Source organism: Entelurus aequoreus, linkage group LG12 (assembly GCF_033978785.1).
Source record: "Entelurus aequoreus isolate RoL-2023_Sb linkage group LG12, RoL_Eaeq_v1.1, whole genome shotgun sequence".
Taxonomy (NCBI): Eukaryota; Metazoa; Chordata; class Actinopteri; order Syngnathiformes; family Syngnathidae; genus Entelurus; species Entelurus aequoreus.
The window spans coordinates 66910906-66932467 of record NC_084742.1 but is presented as its reverse complement, the minus strand read 5'-3'; the positions used below and the strand labels follow the sequence as shown (position 1 = coordinate 66932467).

Below are 21562 nucleotides of genomic sequence, written 5' to 3'. Positions count from 1 at the left end.
TCCATAGTGGATCTAACATAATAGTGAGAGTCCAGTCCATAGTGGATCTAACATAATAGTGAGAGTCCAGTCCATAGTGGATCTAACATAATAGTGTGAGAGTCCAGTCCATAGTGAATCTAACATAATATTGAGAGTCCAGTCCATAGTGGATCTAACATAATAGTGTGAGAGTCCAGTCCATAGTGGATCTAACATAATATTGAGAGTCCAGTCCATAGTGGATCTAACATAATAGTGAGAGTCCAGTCCATAGTGGATCTAACATAATAGTGTGAGAGTCCAGTCCATAGTGGATCTAACATAATAGTGAGAGTCCAGTCCATAGTGGCCTGCTTTGTTAGGCATCTTTCAATGCCTAACCATTGAAAGACTTTGTATAGTTGAAGACGATGGTTTAGTGTGGCTGAAACGGGGCTTAAGGTAAATAATTATTGGTTTAAGGAGTTATCCGGCTTAGTGTAGACATAGCCTTAACCCCCAATTCCAACCCTTGACGCTGAGTGCCAAGCAGGGAGGTAATGGGTTCCATTTGTATAGTCTTTGGTATGACTCAGCTGGGGTTTGAACTCACAACCTATCCATCGCAGGGCGGACACTCTAACCACTGGCAGGATATCGGGATATTATGTACAGGATTTTCTATTAGTTGCTGATCCTCAGAATGTTAATTGACAGTGTAGCTCTTAATAATGTACTTTTAATATTGTTAGTACCTCACAAATTGATGTCTGGTCTCATATTTTCCGGGTGACGATCCACCAAGTGGCCTATTACTGGTATTCCTCGTAGACGTTGGAGTGTGCAGTGTTTTTCGGCATGTCCACGCTCCCACATGAGGATTAAAGACAATAACTGCTTGCTGGAGAGACTCCAACATCATGTTTTCTCCTCTATCGTAAAACTAAAATGTGTCCATGCTTCCCATTGAAACTTGGCAGGAGGTTCTCGGCTCTCTCTAGTGCCAGAAAAAAACTACATTGACGGGAGTTCAGTTCTCATTTGATACCGTAACACAGGGGTCACCAACCTTTTTGAAACCAAGAACTACTTTTTGGGTACTGATTAATGCGAAGGGCTACCAGTTTGATACACACTTAAATAAATTGCCAGAAATAGCCAATTTGCTGAATTTACCTTTAACTCTATGTTATTATTAATAATTAATAATATTTACACTTAATTGAACGGTTTAAAAGAGGAGAAAACACACAAAAAATGACAATTAAATTTTGAAACACAGTTTATCTTCAATTTCGACTCTTTAAAATTCAAAATTCAACCAAAAAAAGAAGAGAAAAACTAGCTAATTTGAATCTTTTTGAAAAAATTAAAAAAATAATTTATGGAACATCATTAGTAATTTTTCCTGATTAAGATTAATTTTAGAATTTGGATGACATGTTTTAAATAGGTTAAAATCCAGTCTGCACTTTGTTAGAATATATAACAAATTGGACCAAGCTATGTTTCTAACAAAGACAAATCATTATTTCTTCTAAATTTTCCAGAACAAAATTTTTTAAAGAAATTCAAAAGACTTTGAAATAAGATTTAAATTTGATCCTAGAGATTTTCTAGATTTGCCAGAATAATTTTTTTGAATTTTAATCATAATAAGTTTGAAGAAATATTTCACAAATATTCTTCGTCGAAAAAACAGAAGCTAAAATGAAGAATTAAATTAAAATGTATTTATTATTCTTTACAATAAAAAAAATAAATTTACTTGAACATTGATTTAAATTGTCAGGAAAGAAGAGGAAGGAATTTAAAAGGTAAAAAGGTATATGTGTTTAAAAATCCTAAAATAATTTTTAAGGTTGTATTTTTTCTCTAAAATTGTCTTTCTGAAAGTTATAAGAAGCAAAGTAAAACAATTAATGAATTTATTTAAACAAGTGTAGACCAAGTCTTTAAAATATTTTCTTGGATATTCAAATTCTATTTGAGTTGTGTCTCTCTTAGAATTAAAAATGTCGGGCAAAGCAAGACCAGCTTGCTAGTAAATAAATAAAATTAAAAAAATAGAGGCAGCTCACTGGTAAGTGCTGCTATTTGAGCTATTTTTAGAACAGGCCAGCGGGCGACTCATCTGGTCCTTACGGGCTACCTGGTGCCCGCGGGCACCGCGTTGGTGACCCCTGCCGTAACACACCACGGCATTATTGCTGGCATTTTTTAAAACCGAAATGCTGCGATTTTTACAATATCGTTGAAAAACTATTCCTAACTATTCTATTTCTTGCAGTTTCTCACTTTTGCTGAAAGACTTTCCAATGTCAACATTGATGTCATCCACCGCATCGACAGAACAGGATCATATGCAGAGGTATGCCGATATAAAACACATTTTAGCCTTCCCTTCCCTTCTAATTGATGTTTTTTTTTAACACTCAGGAAGTAGAAACCCATTTCTTTGAAGGCCTGACAAAATGGAGGGACCTCAACTTGACAGAAAATTTCAGTATGTAAAAAGTTGAAATACTGCCCTTTTTATGCTTGTTATGCCACTAAAATTGTTTGTTTTCCCCAGCTACGTTTTTCAAGGAGGTCTTCAACAAGAGCCAATCGTTCCACATGTTGGTTTTTCATCAGAAGTCCATAGTGGAGAGTCTAAAAAGTCACTTATCTGTCAAGAGCAATCTTGCCTATCAGCCTCTGCTGGAGTAAGTGGTCTTTATTTGTTTATCAGTTAAACATGGTGGCGGTCTTAAACAGTCCAAACACAGAAATGATCCAAAATCAAAACCACACAAACACTATATAACAAATGCAAACGTGTTGGCCATTGTAGATAAATGTTAGGAAAAAAGGGTGTTACTTTTGCTAGTAACGAGTAATTTCATTACTTCATCGTCGTTACAAATGTGTTGTGTGTTTGGCACGCTACTTTTGATGTGGTTGTATGTCATCAAGACAGCATCAGAGGCACAGCAAGTTCAATACGGGTAGTAACTTGTTTACAAATAAAACAACATTAGGGCTGGGCGATACGGCCTTTTATTGATATGTGGATATTTTTAGGCCATGTCACGATACACCATATATATGTGGATATTTGGCCTTAGCCTTGAATGAACACTTGATGCATATAATCACAGCACTATGATGATTCTATGTGTCTACATGATAACATTCTTCTTCATACTGCATTAATATATGCTACTTTTAACCTTTCATGCAGAGAGGGAAACCACAACTAAAAGTGTATTTATGAAACAGTTATTAAGCAGTGGCACAAACATTCATGTCATTTCCATTTCCAAAACAGAAAGTGCAAGATTGTCAGAGACATTTTAAAACAAGCTATTAGTGCACTTTTGTGCATGATGTCACTAAAATGACATGTCAAAACAACACTCAATTAAAGTGCACTTTTTGTACAGAACGCCACTACAGTAGTTTAAAACAAATAGTGTACTTTTGTGCATGATGTCACACAAGATATTTCAATAAGTGTCAAATAAAAATGAGCTGCATAATAGGAAATTAAATAGTGTATGTCCTTCGCTATGTGGTAGGTTCTGCGGACGTTATCTCCTTCTGTTGTTGATTATTTTTTGTTGATGTGGAAATGGTTGCTTGGGTATTTTGTGGGTGTGGCACCGAACGGAGATGTTGACATGCAGAGTTTCAAGCACTCTTCATTCTCTAGCAGGTGACTTTTCAAGTGATGCTACACATTAGCAGTAATGCTTCTTTTTCGTAGCAACGCTTTTGCCGCATACTTGACATATTACGGTTGTCTGTTCAACATCTTCCCGCTTGAAGCCAAACCACCGCCAGACGATGGACCCCCTGCTGTTTTTCTTGGGAATTAATTCTTCCTTCGTTTGTTACCAGATTGAGACCTTCTTTCTCTCGTATTACCACTCGCACCACAGCTAACCCATGCCGCTACCTGTCTGCTCCGCGAGGGCGTATGACGCTGCACGCGTGACAGTATGTGACGTATGTAAGAAGGTGCGCTTGTTTTATGTCTCGGTGAGAAGGAGAGACAACAAAGAGTGAGAAACGCCTGTAGTGTAATGCCTGCAGCTAAAAGCAACTGCGTGAGAACAAATACTCGAATATCACCATATACCGTATTTTTCGGAGTATAAGTCGCACCGGCCGAAAATGCATAATAAAGAAGGAAAAAAACATATATAAGTCACATTTTTTGGGGAAATGTATTTGATAAAAGCCAACAGCAAGAATAGACATTTGAAAGGCAATTTAAAATGTCTAAAGAATAGTGAACAACAGGCTGAATAAGTGTACGTTACATGAGGCATAAATAACCAACTGAGAAGGTGCCTGGTATGTTAACGTAACATATTATGGTAAGAGTCATTCAAATAACTATAACATATAGAACATGCTATACGTTTACCAAACAATCTGTCACTCCTAATCGCTAAATCCCATGAAATCTTATACGTCTTGTCTCTTACGTGAATGAACTGAATAATATTATTTGATATTTTACGGTAATGTGTCAATAATTTCACACATAAGTCGCTCCTGAGTATAAGTCGCACCCCCAGCCAAACAATGAAAAAAACTGCGACTTCTAGTCCGAAAAATACGGTAGTCATTTTCTATATCGCACAGAGAAAAACCCGCGATACATCCAGTATATTCCATATATCTTCCAACCCTACTTGATGTTAAATAGGAAGAGGCAACATCACACAGCAAACAACAATTGAGGCTAGGTACACGTACACTACTACTACAAGGGAATAATGAACAACAAGTCAATGATTGAAGTGACAAACTTGCAATCCTACAATACCCCATTTGTGGACAAGGAGACCACAGCCATCGAAGCACATTCAATTTCTTTATTAACTAGCGCTAACACAATCCAGTGCAAAGATTCAACAGAGCTGCTGGAAAACTACCGCTGAAAAAGCTAAGAAACCCAGCTGAGCTAAAATGCTACTCTGAGTGCGCTCTCGCTGACGTCGCTTGGCAACAGGCGCCGCCCTTTTAAAGGCCCACACGCACTGCTCTCATGAAACGTCTCTCTGTTTTTCCCTAGCATTTCCATAGTAATTCATTACATTTGTTGAAGATTAATTCTGCTAGTAATTCAGTTAAAGTACCGAGTAATGATCATGAATTACTTTTTAATAGTAATTTTGCGAACACTGTAGCCAAGTGAGCCAAATCTAACTCTGTTCTTCTTCATTTCCAGCCTAGTGGTGCAGCTGGCCAGAGACCTGCAGACCGACTTCTACCCTCACTTCCCGGACTTTTTCACTCTGATCACGTCAATGCTGGACACCAAGGACACAGAGGTGCTGGAGTGGGCTTTCACGTGCCTCTCCTACCTGTACAAGTACCTGTGGCGGCTCATGGTGAAAGACATGGTCAACATATACAGGTGAAACCTTTTGATTATGATTATAGCCCATCCACTCATCCTCACGATGTCTGGCAGGGTACATTGTTGCCATCTACGACTGTGCATATAGTAGATGTGTGTCTGTGCTAACCCTCAAGGCACCGTTTTCTCAATATATGTGTCAGTTTTCAGACAGAATTTTTAAATAATGATCATAATAATAAATAAACCCTCATTGCTTTAAAACAACAGTGCATCAAAATGAATGTCGTTATTAATTGTTGAGCTAGGCTAGTCTTCCACTCAGCACCTCATTTTTGAATACTGCGGTATTTTCCTTCTACTATCGGAGAAGCAAACATGGGTTTTAAAACACAAAGGGCATAAAAACGAGAAAAAAAGTGCTGTCAAATGACACATTTTAAAAATCAGATTAACAACACCTTTTAATTTAGATTACCATATTTTTTGGACCATGGGGCACACCGGATTAAAAGGCGCACTGCAGATGAGAGGTCTTTTTTCATACAAAATGCGCATTAAAGGGGTCATATTATGATTATTTTCTAAATGTAAAAGACTTCCTTGTGGTCTACATAACATGTAACGGTGGTTCTTTGCTCAAAATGTTGCATAGATGATGTTTTACACACCATTTCTTCAGGACGCGCCGTTTTATGGGCGGTCTTATTTACGTGCCTCCACTTGGACAGCGTCTTCTCCTCATCATCTTTGTTGTAGCGGTGTAGCGTGCAAGGACGGGAGTGGAAGAAGTGTCAAAAAGATGGCGCTAACTGTTTTAATGACATTCAGACTTTACTTCAATCAAGAACGGAGCAGCATCTCCTCATCCGTGGCTCACTAGTGCAACAACAACGCCCGAAATGTGTACCGTGACCGGCAGGCCCGGCCCTAACCAATCTGGCGCCCTAGGCAAGATTTTAGGTGGCGCCCCCCCACATCGGCAGTGAAGTGTATATACCGGTACTCACAAGAAACCGAATAGCTTTGTCTTTAACCTTTTTTTTTACTTAAAGAAAGCAAATTAACAATCAGAATAGTTAACAAGATAAAAAAAAATATGGATAAATAAATGAATACAAAAAGTAAAAAATGAATATATGAAATACAATATTTTTTACATACATAAACACAAAATAAAACGTGTCAACAAGTTGCATAAAATAAATTAAAAATACAATATAAATAAGGCACTGCACAAAACAAGATATCAAACCAGTATGACTTTAACAACTATATTACAAAAAAAGGGGATCCTACAGAGTTCTCTATTTGTGCTTTTTAATATTGCATTAACTAGAATGACTTACAAATTACTGTACACCAGGGAGTACTGTAATTACCTAACGTTACATTATTATTTTCCATAACAATTTAGCCCCCTCCACAATATTAACCCGACGTTAAAACAGAACTAGCTATTTATTGATTAGCAATTGCTGAATCATGTAACATTAGCTTAATGCTAAAAAGCCAGGTTACTATCACATTCTGTAACAGACAAATAATTTCATGTAGGCTAACCTCTGTCTTTTTCTCGTTTCTACTCCTCTTCTTTTCTCTTTTTTCTTCCCTGGGCACCTGACAGTTTTGGCCGTTTTGACATCTTGTGTTGATTTTTTGATGTGGTGACGTCCAAAAAGAGTCATGATACGGGAAGGGAGGGGGCGCACCGTGCCGGGGGAGGGGGGGCGTAATGTTGTAACAAATAATATTTCTATTAAATAGGCTTTACTTTGCATTTTAATTAACGTGGGATTATTTTATGTATTTAGAAATATATATATATATATTAGAAATGGCAACAGTGGAGGATGAATGTCCCATAACAAGAAGATAGAGAAAAGAAGAAGCTTATCCACTACGGTTTCGGCACGGACTACAATTGCCGACGCGTGCACATTTTCAGGGCTTATGCAGATCCCAAATACACATCAGCAGGTACCAGAAGGTAAGAAAAGTTGGTTTTGCATAATATTGCGAAACTAAACCGCCAGGTAATACGTCTGCTTATAGGTCCTTATACACACACCATAATAATACTGTAAGTTAATGCGCCGACAATCCGTCAAGCGCTGTGGCTTCATAGCTTACCAAAGTCGTACTAAAACATTTTGACAGATTTTTGAGCGCCGCGTGCGATGTTCTATATTTTCAATGGAACATATAAAATGTTGGTGTTGTTTACTTGAGTCATATTGCAGTCTACACATCTCTTATGTGTGACTGCCATCTACTGGTCACACTTATCATTACACCATGTACCAAATAAAATTGTTTCAAGGTCAGTAAGCACAACCAGAATGATTCCGTATATTAGGCGTACCAGGTTATAAGGCGCACTGTCGATTTTGGAGAAAATGAAAGGATTTTAAGTGCGAGTTATAGTCGGAAAAATACGGTAATCATGACTAATCACAGTTGCTACAAAAGCATTGTTTTACTTATTTGTGGTACTTTTGTAGACAACATTGTATTTGCCAGGGCCCTAACAAATATTAACACAAAAATAAATGTACATACAAATATGTTGTGCTAAAATTAATCAACTTAAATACTAATGAATATGTTTCTTAACTAAACTGTGAATAAAATGAAAGCGCATTACAGCTTCACCACTTTCGTCATCATTTTTGCACTTAAAAAGTCTCTCTGACTTTATTTAGCTCCAGACTTCTTCTGTTTGTTTGATACAGAGTCATATATAAAGAGAGTATGACCAACTCGGTTTCAGACCATCTCCTAAATGATTGGTCAAAAGCCCTCACGTGATTTCAGGGCGCCATGTTTGCATCCAATGTTGAGCTATGCGTACACTGCACTTCCTCATTCCACATCTCTTTTAATTAAGCATGGTTTATTGTAAGTTTATGAGCTGGAGTATGTTTAAAGCTATATTTAGACATAGTATTGGGGTTTATAAAAAACACAAACTAACGTCAGAAGGACCGCAATGCATGCTTCCGGGCATATTCTGCACACGTCCTTGGTAGCAAACATGGCGCCTGTTGTCTCATTGGCCATACTCTCTATACACGACTCTGCTTTATTATTGTCATTACTGCCACTTGTGGTATAAAAGTGTATCACAACAGAGGGGCCACAGCTGAGAAACAGATGTTTATTGGCTCGCGCCCGACAATGGCCCTTGGCCCTATGGTTAAGAAACCCTGCGTTAGAGTGTGTGCTTTGTTCCGAAATGGTAAAAAAGACATTATTTCCTAGTACTATATTATTACTGCTATTTTAGTGACAACTCTCTGAAAGGGTAAAAGGTGTAACCTTATTGTTCCCCTTTTTTCAGCTTGTACAGCACACTTTTGGAGCACAAAGAGGAGCACATCCGCAAGTTTGCAGCAGAGAGCTTCTCACATCTGATGAGAAAGGTGGGTGACATCCTGCCTGCAAACTACAGTTTTTTCAGAGCCAATAACCGACAATTTTCTGTCTGTGAGCACTTTGAGTATCTAGTTCAGTGTTTTTCAACCACTGTGCCGGGGCACACAGGTGTGCCGTGAGATACAGTCTGGTGTGCCGTGGGAGATTATCTAATTTCCCCTATGTGGGTTAAAAATAGAGATGTCCGATAATATCGGTCTGCCGATATTATCGGCCGATAAATGCGTTAAAATGTAATATCGGAAATTATCGGTATCGTTTTTTTTATTATCAGTATCGTTTTTTTGTTGTTTTTTTTTTTTTTTTTTTTAATTAAATCCACATAAAAAACACAAGATACACTTACAATTAGTGCACCAACCCACCCCATTTACACTCATTCACACTCATTCACACAAAAGGGTTGTTTCTTTCTGTTATTAATATTCTGGTTCCTACATTATATATCAATATATATCAATACAGTCTGCAAGGGATACAGTCCGTAAGCACACATGATTGTGCGTGCTGCTGGTCCACTAATAATACTAACCTTTAACAGTTAATTTTACAAATTTTCATTAATTACTAGTTTCTATGTAACTGTTTTTATATTGTTTTACTTTCTTTTTTATTCAAGAAAATGTTTTTAATTTATTTATCTTATTTTATTTGATTCATTTTTTTAAAAAGTACCTTATCTTCACCATACCTGGTTGTCCAAATTAGGCATAATAATGTGTTAATTCCACGACTGTATATATCGGTTGATATCGGTATCGGTTGATATCGGTATCGGTAATTAAAGAGTTGGACAATATCGGCATATCGGATATCGGCAAAAAGCCATTATCGGACATCCCTAGTTAAAAATATTTTTTGCAAAGCAGTAATTATAGTCTGCAAATGATGTGTTGTTGTTGAGTGTCTGTGCTGTCTGGAGCTCGACAAAGTAACAGTGTAATACTCTTCCATATCAGTAGGTGGCAGCCGGTAGCTAATTGCTTTGTAGATGTCGGAAACAGCGGGAGGCAGTGTGCAGGTAAAAAGGTGCTTATGCTTAAACCAAAAATAAACAAAAGGTGAGTGCCCCTAAGAAAAGGCATTGAAGCTTAGGGAAGGCTATGCAGAACGAAACTAAAACTGAACTGGCTACAAAGTAAACAAAAACAGAATGCTGGACGACAGCAAAAACTTACTGTGGAGCAAAGACGGCGTCCACAATGTACATCCGAACATGACATGACAATCAACAATGTCCCCACAAAGAAGGATAAAAACAACTGAAATATTTTTGATTGCTAAAACAAAGTAGATGTGGGAAATATCGCTCAAAGGAAGACATGAAACTGCTACAGCAAAATACCAAAAAAAGAGAAAAAGCCACCAAAATAGGAGCGCAAGACAAGAAGTAAAACGCTACACACAGGAAAACAGCAAAAAAGTCCAAATAAGTCAGGGTGTGATGTGACAGGTGGTGACAGTACACCTACTTTGAGACAAGAGCTATAGTGATGCATGCTTGCTTATGCTTTAAAGTCATATCCAACAACCACTTTTTACTGTCAACTGAGTTTCGTTTTTTAATGATTTCTGCTGGTGGTGTGCCTCCGCATTTTTTCAACGCAAAAAATGTGCCTGATCTAGTTGATAGAAAAGCGCTATATAAATGTAATCCATTATTATTATTATTATTATTAAGAACTGAAATAATTGCCATGTCAGATATCAAAATATATTCAAGGAGAATTATTAGTATTTTTTATTCTTAAATGAACTAAACAAAATAAATTGGGATGGTGCTTGAACAATGGTCACTACTATCTACATCACAATATATATTTTGAAAATACTAAATATTTGTGTATGATGTATCTGCTGATGTAGGCCGAAACCCATGAAAAAAAAGGCCTATATCGATGATTATCAAAATGCCAAATTTATTTGCCGATAATCGGTTGCTTTTAACATTCCTTATGTTATTATTGTGAGTATTTTTTGTGTCTCGTAGGTTCCAGAATTGGACACTCTACTCAATCACGTGTTCTCGGACCTGTGTCAGCACCCGGACAAGGCAGAGGGAGTCGGCCAGCTGCTGTTTGAGATGTGCAAGGGAGTCCGGCACATGTTCCACTCCTGCGCTGCAACGGTGAGAACCTACAGGTCGGATGACACGGTCATGTCTCCCAACATACTGACATGACACACCGTCTGCCCCGCAAGGCTGTACCCACTGCGTTGCGGAAGCTGGGGCCCACAACCAGCCCGGGAGTACCTTTGCCGTGGGACCTGGCGCGGGACGCTCTGGACCACACAGCCCAGGCTGCAGCCGGTTATGTGGACAAGGAGCACTTCTTGGTTTTTTGGGAATCCCTGCAGGTATGACTAGTGTAAAGTAGGGTTGTACGGTATACCGGTACTGGTATAGTATCGTAGTACTAATGAATCAAAAACGGTACTATACTCTGTTTGAAAAATACCGTTTCGCCATATTTGTTTTTTTACGGCCATGACATTGCTGGTTTTACGAGCAGAGGAGCAAGTTCGGCAGTGCACCAGCACAGAGTACTTACAAGCACACACAGTGTGTAGACAGAAAAGGGAGAATGGACGCATTTTGGTGTAAAAAGATAAGGGTGAAGTTATAACACTGAAACACCCTCAGGAAGAGGTGCTTTAAGACATGGCTAGCTAGCTAGCGGCTAAAATCCATCCACAGTCCGCAGTGTTTTAGCTACTTCCTAATCACTAATCCTTGTCTCCATGGCGACAAATAAAGTAAGTTTAAGTTAAGTTAAAGTACCAATAATTTTATAACACACACTAGGTGTGGTGAAATGTGTCCTCTGCATTTGACCCATCCCCTTGTTCACCCCCTGGAAGGTGAGGGGAGCAGTGGGCAGCAGCGGTGCCGCGCCCGGGAATCATTTTTGGTGATTTAACCCCCAATTCCAACCCTCGATGCTGAGTGCCAAGCAGGGAGTTAATGGGTCCCATTTTTATAGTCTTTGTTATGACTCGGCCGGGGTTTGAACTCACAGCCTACCCATCTCAGGGCGGACACTCTAACCACTAGGCCACTGAGCAGGTTTCTTACAAGTAGCATTATCACTGCAGGACGAGGAATAAGCTAAACATGCTTCACCGCTAATGATGCCATTCCTGAATGTAAACAAATGCCACGGGTGCATCTACACCTGACATCCTCTGTAATGATATCAAGTTCAAGAGTGTATCTAGTCGATACTACTATGATTACATAGATACTTTTTACTGTCACAAAATCTTTTTTCCTTTAAAAAAAAATCATATTATGTTTATAAAGTCAGTAAATATGTCCCTGGACACATGAGGACTTTGAATATGACCAATGTATGATCCTGTAACTACTTGGTATCGGATCCATACCTAAATGTGTGGTATCATCCAAAACTAATGTCAAGTATCAAAGAAGAGAAGAATAAGTGATTATTACATTTGAACAGAAGTGTAGATAGAACATGTTAAAACAGAAAGTAAGCAGATATTAACAGTAAATAAACAAGTAGATTAATAATCCATTTTTACAGTTTGTCCCTCATAATGTAGACAAAATAATAGGTGGATAAATGACACAATATGTTACTGCGTACGTCAGCAGACTATTTTTATTTAAGGACAAAATTGTTCTTCGCTTGCAATAAGAAACATATGTTTAATGTACCGTAAGATTTTTTTGTTAAAATAAAGCCGATAATGCCATTTTTTGTGGTAACCTTTATTTTAAAAAAAGTGTAAAGTGTAAAGTACGGCCTGTTATATTCAGAGACTTTGCATTCGGGCTCAGATTCTGTGAAGCGCCACACGTGTCGCCTAAAATGATCCTAAAATATATTTTTATTTTATTTTATTGTTGCTGTTAGGGATGTTCCGATCAAGGTTTTATGCTGTTAGTTTACTATCATCAGTGAGTGAGATCAACCAATACCAATACCGATCACATTATAAACTAACATTGATTATGGTGAGTACTATTGGCAATATCAACATAATATTAGTACTAGTTCCTTATTTTCTTTTTATTGCATACAATTGTTTAAGCAAAACAAATAATACACATTAGCTAAACTATAGCAAAACTACTATCTACTACTTATATAAATACTTTGGTTTTTGCCCTCAAAGTCCTCATGTTCAGGGAATTAATCTTTTAGTTTGTAAACATTAACAAAATCCTATTTTTGAAAAAATAAAACTATTGACCTAATCACTCAATATCAATCATATACAGACAATAGCCTTGTTATCGACACCACTAATGTATAGACCGTTCTGCCCTCCTCTTACGTGTTGTAGGGCGATGTTAACACGTCAACAGTTGTATATTATCCTCTCGCTAACTATTACTAATATACTTATTAATTTCCTACTAACTGCTTACTTTCTGCTGTTTCTATTTACAGCTTTAGCTATTAGCATGGCTTGCTCTTGGTGTGTAACATGTTTAACCTCGTCTTCCGATGATAATGCTACTTAGAAATGCAGTTTATTCATCGTAATGGAGGTGATTATTATTAGCTTTGAGGAGCGGCTCCACACTGTGTATGGAGACATCATTCGGAATAATAATACAGTGTCAGTGTTTGTGATCGGCTCTAAAAGGCAATAATCAGCAAAGGCAATCAGATACTTTTCCAAATCGTCCGATACTGGTCGGTGTCCAATTGATCAGCACATCCCTAGTTGCTGTGTATTATTGCATTTGTTTTATTACAGTTTTGTGTTTTATTAGTGCTTTTTTAAAGCCCAATTGTTACTTTTTTATTGAAACCGTCATCCTAGAAGAGTATTGTCTAAAGCAGAGGTGTCAAACTTGTTTATATTGAGGGTCACACCCCAGAAATTTGTTACAGTGAACATTATATGAATATAATTGTATGAGAATTTGCCTCATGAAATTGTGACTTCTATGCATTTCATTACTATACATTTTTCAGTACACTGTAAAAAAAAGGTAAATTTTGCGTTAAAAAACTGGCCATATTTTTTTCCATAAAATATACTGTACAGTGTTTTTTTTTATTTGACTGTAAATGAAAAACGGTACTACTGTGTTTTTACAGTAAAATTCCAGCAGTTGTTTTTTTTACTATAAAATCTATTATAATTTTTACAGTTCATAATTTGATGGATATGAATAATCATAAGGGAAGCAGATATTTAAGTATTTTTTATTTATATTATTATATTATATTTTTATTTGAACAAACCATTTTTAAATGTATGACAGTATAATTGTCTGTGGCATTAGTACGGTAGATAATATTTACATTTTAAATAGTTAAAAAATATTTTTTATAATAATAAAAGTATTAATTGATGGATATTGGCTTTGAAATCATAAGTCAAGCAGATATGTATTTTTAATTTTTATTTTAACAAAACATTTTTAAATGTATGACAATATAATTGTCTGTGGCATTATTAGATATTTACATTTTAAATAATCAAAAACATTTTTTTATAATAATAAAAGTATTAATTGATGGATATTGGCTTTGAAATCAGAAGTCGAGCAGATATTTAATTATTTTTTATTTTTGTTTTTATTTTTATATTATATTTAAAATTTAACAAAACATTTTTACATGTATGACGACATAATTGTTTGTGGCATTAATAGATAGTATTTACATTTTAAATAATTAAAACATTTTTTTTATAATAATAAAAGTATTAATAAATGTATTTTATTGGCCAGACTTTCGCAGGCCACATAAAATGGTGAGGCGGGCCATACCTGAGTTGGACAGCTGTGGTCTAAAGGTTGGTGCTTGACGTGTGTTCTAATCCACAGGCCATCGTGGCAGAGGTCCACGGTGTCATGGAGGCCAAGGGAGAAGAGGCTGAAGCAGCAGGTGAGCAGCTCCAAAGGCTGCTGTTCATCCTCCACACCTTAGTGTCTCACAAAGATGGAGCCAAGATCACGGAGCCGGAGAACGTCTGCCAGGTACAAGGAGAACACAAAAAAACACATTTGAGGATGAAATTGTCACCGAGTGTTATCTTCTGTCTTGTAGACTGTGCTGCGTCTGCTGGAGGGTGTGGCCCTCCCAGCTTCCTGTTCACGGCTGCTTCTCCAAATTGTCTCGTCCTTGCTCCTCGGGGAGAACATCAGCCTCCCCAGGGCTGTTATCCAGGAGATCATCTGCAAGGTACACCCATTGATATTACATTTTCAAGCTAATGTTGTGTATTTTGTTGGCATCTGACGTCTTGGTACTTTAGGTGTTTGACAGCACAGTTGGAGAAGATCTGATCCTGGAGTTCACCAAGGAGACGCTGACCATGAAACAGTTTGAGCAGGTAAGTCCTCACCACTTTTTGTCTTCCCCCAACAGTCACCCCTCTCTCTCTCTCCCCACCTCCAGCTCTTCTTGCCCACCCTCCTGCGGTACGTCGCCGGCTTGTTTGCCCGCGGCGACCCCCTGTCTCGCCATTGCGCCCTGGACGGGCTGGTCAGCCTCATCCTGGCCAAAGCCCCGCCCCCGACAGATGGCTCCATGGCTTTGGAGACATACCCACTGGTCTTTGCGAGCCAGACCGCCGGGTGAGTCGCACAAATCCTAATGAAATGAATGAAATGGTGTATTTCTCACACTGTGGTTCAGTCATAAGGAGGAGGGCCATGGCGTGCTGGAGCAGCCTACGGTGCCAGAAATGGTTCTGTCCCTCATTACACTTCCTGAAAAGCAGAACGGGCCTATCACGGATCTATCACTACCTTGGAGTGCACTCATGCTGCTGCCACACCTCAGGTAACATCCACACACCTGTATCTTAAAGGCCTACTGAAATGAATTTTTTTTATTTAAACGGGGATAGCAGATCTATTCTATGTGTCATACTTGATCATTTCGCGATATTGCCATATTTTTGCTGAAAGGATTTAGTATAGAACAACGACGATAAAGATTGCAACTTTTGGTATCTGATAAAAAAAAGGCTTGCCCCTACCGGAAGTAGCGTGACGTAGTCAGTTGAACATATACGCAAAGTTCCCTATTGTTTACAATGATGGCCGCATGAAGTGAGAGAGATTCGGACCGAGAAAGCGACAATTTCCCCATTAATTTGAGCGAGGATGAAAGATTTGTGGATGAGTAAAGTGCAAGTGAAGGACTAGTGGGGAGTTGAAGCTATTCAGATAGGGAAGATGCTGTGAGAGCCGGGGGTGACCTGATATTCAGCTGGGAATGACTACAACAGTAAATAAACACAAGACATATATATACTCTATTAGCCACAACACAACCAGGCTTATATTTAACATGCCACAAATTAATCCTGCATAAAAACACCTGCGTGTTTGTTATGCTAGCTCCTAGCTCCTCTGCTAGCTCCTAGCTCCATAGAACACGCCAATACAATTCAAACACCTGATCAACACACACAATCACTCAGCCCAAAAGACCGTTCACCTAACCCAAGGTTCATAAAGCTTATATATTTTTAAAAAGTTACGTACGTGACGCTGACGCGCACATACGGTCAAGTTATCAAATGTTTAGCAGCCAAGGCTGCATACTCACGGTACCTGATATTCAGCTGGGAATGACTACAACAGTAAATAAACACAAGACATATATATACTCTATTAGCCACAACACAACCAGGCTTATATTTAATATGCCACAAATTAATCCTGCATAATAACACCTGCGTGTTTGTTATGCTAGCTCCTAGCTCCTCTGCTAGCTCCTAGCTCCATAGAACACGCCAATACAATTCAAACACCTGATCAACACACACAATCACTCAGCCCAAAAGACCATTCACCTAACCCAAGGTTCATAAAGCTTATATATTTTTTAAAAGTTACGTACGTGACGCGCACGTACGGTACGGTACGTGTTATGCTAGCTCCTAGCTCCTATGCTAGCTCCTGGCTCCATAGAACACGCCAATACAATTCAAACACCTGATCAACACACACAATCACTCAGCCCAAAAGACCGTTCACCTAACCCAAGGTTCATAAAGCTTATATATTTTTAAAAAGTTACGTACGTGACGCGCACGTACGGTACGGTACGTGTTATGCTAGCTCCTAGCTCCTATGCTAGCTCCTAGCTCCATAGAACACGCCAATACAATTCAAACACCTGATCAACACACACAATCACTCAGCCCAAAAGACCGTTCACCTAACCCAAGGTTCATAAAGCTTATATATTTTTAAAAAGTTACGTACATACGCAAAAAAAAGTTGCGCACATACGGTCAAGCGATCAAATGTTTAGAAGCCAAAGCTGCATACTCACAGTAGCACGTCTGCGTCTTTGTCATCCAAATCAAAGTAATCCTGGTAAGAGTCTGTGTTGTCCCAGTTCTCTACAGGCGTCTGTGTATCAAAGTCAAAAGTCCTCCTGGTTAGAGTCTCTGTTATCCGAGTTCTTCCATCTTGACTGCATCTTTCGGGAATGTAAACAAAGAAGCGCCGGCTGTGTACTGTTGTGGCTGACTACGTTCGAAAAATACGTCCATTTCGCACCGACAACTTTCTTCTTTGCTTGCTCAGCTTCCTTCTCCATAATGCAATGAACATGATTGAAACAGATTCACGAACACAGATGTCCAGAATACTGTGGAATTATGAAATGAAAACAGAGCTTTTTCGTATTGGCTTCAATGTGGAAGGCATACCCGTGTTCCCCGGTCTACGTCACGCACATACGTCATCCTCAGAGGCGTTTCGAACCGGAAGTTTAGCGGCAAATTTAAAATGTCACTTTATAAGTTAACCCGGCCGTATTGGCATGTGTTATAATGTTAAGATTTCATCATTGATATATAAACTATCAGACTGCGTGGTCGGTAGTAGTGGGTTTCAGTAGGCCTTTAAAATAAGTATATTCTCACTAATAACAACTGCACTACTATATGAGTACGTGTTTTCTATTGTTTCATTGAAAATAAAACAGCAAAGTCCATTTGGCTGTCATCTGTTTTAATTATGAGACACAACTGTGTCAAAGTCATGATTTTTTTTTTTTCATGCTTGAAATAAGAAATGATTACTTTAAAAAAGTAGTTTTCTACTTGTGAGTGTTGATGACACAGCTTTGCAACAGTTGATATTCTAGTTTCAAGCATGTTTTACTCAATATAGGTCATCAAATCTCAGCAACAAGCTGTAATATCTTACTGAGATCATTTAGGAGCAAAACACTTAAAACAAGTTAAACACTCTAACATAAAATCTGCTTAGTGAGAAGAATTATCTTATCAGACAGAAAATAAGCAAATATCACCCTTATTTGAGATATTTCATCTTACTTAGATTTCACTTTTTGCAGTGTACTCGCAACATAACACATTATGCACTTATGGATCTTTTCTTTTGCAGGCCTCAAATTGCGGCTGATGTCATCCCCGCTGTCACGGCCTTTTTGAACCACCTCTTAAATGAAATCAAGTCGGAAAAGTTGGGAAAAGGTATTTGTTTTATGCTTCTTCTGTCCAAAGTTGAATAGCAGGAATGTGCACTGTTTGGGTGAACAAGTCAGTCTTGGCTATGTATTCTTCTTATTAGTTATGATACATAGATTCTTAAGATTGTTTCTCTAAACTTTTGCTGTTCCTGTTTCTCCAGCTGGTCTGTTTGTGGCCACACAAGCCCTCAGCTGCCTCCTAACTCTGGATAGTTCCGCCCAGCTGCTCTCTTTGGTCCCTGTCGACAGAATCACCTCCATCTTGCGGTTGGAACGTTGTATTATGACATTATGGATACCTTCCATCCCTTCAGTAACCGGTGCTAACTCCGTTTTGCGTGTTGATGCAGGAAGTTCCCATCGGAGCTGTCATCCCTGCTCTTAGGAGACCTCTATTACACCCGCTTGTCCGTTAGCGGTGCTTCAGAGCACCTATCCCATGATGCACTGCAGGATATCTACCAGATCCTGCATGGCAACCTGTCCTCCAACATATCAAAGGTGTTTAACTCACCAGAATGACTGTGATTTAAAAAAAAAAAAGCTTGACTTTATTAATGCTGTTTTCCATTGTAGATGCGCCTGCTAACGCTGAGGATCTTTTCGCAATTCGAGCCGCAGCTTCCTGCGCCGGGAGAGGTGACACGCCTCACTCTTGAAGTCCTCACCAATAGTTGTGAGCGAGTTACAGACTCCTGTGCTTCCCTTGCTCCTTCTCTGCCAGCCTGACGACCACGTGGACGTGCAGCCCGTGTTCTCCGTCTGCCTGCAGGCCGAGCTGGTGCCCGCCTCCCTGCAGGACGAGCGGGAAAAGCTGCTGCACCTGGAGAAGCTGCGGCACGACCTGGTGCAGCGCAGCCTGCCGCAGGGTGGCAACTTCCAGCAGGTATCAATGATGGATTGTATCATCATATGTGATTGACGATATTTGGCATTTTGACGTTAATCGTATCGGCCTTTTTTTTTTTTTTATCGGTATCCGCCTTCTTTGTTTGTTTTTGTTTTTACTAGATGTCCGATAATATCGGCCTGCCGATATTATCGGCCGATATATGCGTTAAAATGTAATATCGGAAATTATCGGTATCGTTTTTTGTTTTTGTTTTTTTAAATTAAATCAACATAAAAAACACAAGATACACTTACAATTAGTGCACCAACCCAAAAAACCTCCCTCCCCCATTTACACTCATTCACACAAAAGGGTTGTTTCTTTATGTTATTAATATTCTGGTTCCTACATTATATATCAATATATATCAATACAGTCTGCAAGGGATACAGTCCATAAGCACACATGATTGTGTGTGCCGCTGCTCCACTAATAGTACTAACCTTTAACAGTTAATTTTACTAATTTTCATTCATTACTAGTTTCTATGTAACTGTTTTTATATTGTTGTACTTTCTTTTTTATTCAAGAAAATGTTTTTAATTTATTTATCTTATTTTACTAATTTTTTTAAAAAGTACCTTATCTTCACCATACCTGGTTGTCCAAATTAGGCATAATAATGTGTTAATTCCACGACTGCATATATCGGTTGATATCGGTATCGGTTGATATCGGTATCGGTAATTAAAGAGTTGGACAATATCGGAATATCGGATATCGGCAAAAAGCCATTATCGGACATACCTAGTTTTTACACAACATCAGTAGATCTCAGGGCAAATAATCCATCTCATTTTGACCGTTTGGTTTGTCTTAGAGGACGTTTCGCCGCTCCTCTGAGTAGACTTCATCAGTTCATGATCATAGGCGAGATAAAGGTGAAGTCATAACACTGAAACACCCTCAGGAAGAGGTGCTTTAAGACATGTCTAGGCAGTGTTTTAGCTACTTCTAAATCACTCATCGCCGCCTCCATGGCGACAAATAAAGTACGTTTCTTACAAGTATCATTATCACTGCAGGACGAAGAATAGCTAAACATGCTTCACTACACACCGTAGGAGGATACAATAGCTCACCAGCATCACAATGTAAACAAATGCCATGGGTGGATCTACACCTGACATCCACTGTAATGATACCAAGTACAATAGTCGATACTACTATGATTACGTCAAAACATTTTATTGTCACAAAATATATGTTCCTTTTTAAAAAAATTCATATTATGTTTATAAAGTCAGTAAATACGTCCCTGGACACATGAGGACTTTGAATATGACCAATGTATGATCCTGTAACTACTTGGTATCAGATCCATACCTAAATGTGTGGTATTATCCAAAACTAATGTCAAGTATCAAAGAAGAGAAGAATAAGTGATTATTACATTTGAACAGAAGTGTAGATAGAACATGTTAAAACAGAAAATAAGCAGATATTAACAGTAAATGAACAAGTAAATCAATAATTATTTTTTACAGTTCGTCCCTCATAATGTGTACAAAATAATAAGTGTATAAATGACACAATATGTTACTGCATACGTCAGCAGACTAATTAGGAGTCTTTGTTTGTTTACTTATTACTAAAAGACAAGTTGTCTAGTATGTTCAACATTTTATTTAAGGACTAAATGACAATAATATACATATGTTTCATGTACACTAACATTTGTTGTTAAAATAATGACAATAATAACATTGTTTGTGGTCCCCTTTATTTAGAAAAGTATCAAAATACATTTTGGTACCAGGACAACCCTAGTCTCAACTATAATCTACACAAAGGAGCCCAGAATGGTTTTTATTGAAACGTTAGCCATATTTCAGTGTTTCTCACGAGGAAACTTCACAATGTAATAAATCTACAAACGTCTAGAAAATGATGAGTTATTGTGATGTAGAGAAAATGCCATAGTTTGACGAAATTTTTCCAGGACATTTGCCTTATTTTGAGATGCTCCTCTTAGACACACATAATAAAGGTGTTTGGTGTTCTTTGCAGCTAAATTAAATACAATGTTAGCACCGCATTAAACATGTCACTACCTGTATGACGTATACTGAAAAAATCATGTTAAAAAACAACTCAAAGCCTTGTCTAGCTGTTTACTGTTTAAATAACCTTTACTGCAAAATAATATTGGCCCAAAATATCAGTTAAAGGCCTTAATGACTACTAATAATTGTTATCGGCCCTGACAAAAACATATCGGTGTGCTTTGTGGACTTGGAGAAGGCATTTGACCGTGTCCCTCGGGAAGTCCTGTGGGGAGTGCTCAGAGAGTATGGGGTATGGGACTGTCTGATTGTGGCGGTCCGCTCCCTGTATGGTCAGTGTCAGAGCTTGGTCCGCATTGCCGGCAGTAAGTCGGACACGTTTCCAGTGAGGGTTGGACTCTGCCAAGGCTGCCCTTTGTCACCCATTCTGTTCAGAACTTTTATGGACAGAATT

The 21562-nt window shown here is 38.3% G+C and overlaps 1 protein-coding gene across 1 annotated transcript in view; it reads left to right on the top strand.

The window, feature by feature from the left end:
- Positions 1-21562, top strand: part of utp20 (UTP20 small subunit processome component) — a 72120-nt gene that overhangs the window by 1052 nt on the left and 49506 nt on the right. The window contains exons 2-18 of the mRNA XM_062066486.1: positions 2252-2332; positions 2401-2467; positions 2537-2669; positions 5189-5377; positions 8664-8745; positions 10749-10886; positions 10961-11116; positions 14574-14726; positions 14797-14931; positions 15005-15082; positions 15148-15326; positions 15388-15534; positions 18126-18214; positions 18372-18477; positions 18561-18711; positions 18787-18849; positions 18935-19096. Coding sequence (XP_061922470.1) covers positions 2252-2332; positions 2401-2467; positions 2537-2669; positions 5189-5377; positions 8664-8745; positions 10749-10886; positions 10961-11116; positions 14574-14726; positions 14797-14931; positions 15005-15082; positions 15148-15326; positions 15388-15534; positions 18126-18214; positions 18372-18477; positions 18561-18711; positions 18787-18849; positions 18935-19096 — 2109 coding nt within the window. The remainder of the gene's footprint in view (positions 1-2251; positions 2333-2400; positions 2468-2536; positions 2670-5188; positions 5378-8663; positions 8746-10748; positions 10887-10960; positions 11117-14573; positions 14727-14796; positions 14932-15004; positions 15083-15147; positions 15327-15387; positions 15535-18125; positions 18215-18371; positions 18478-18560; positions 18712-18786; positions 18850-18934; positions 19097-21562) is intronic.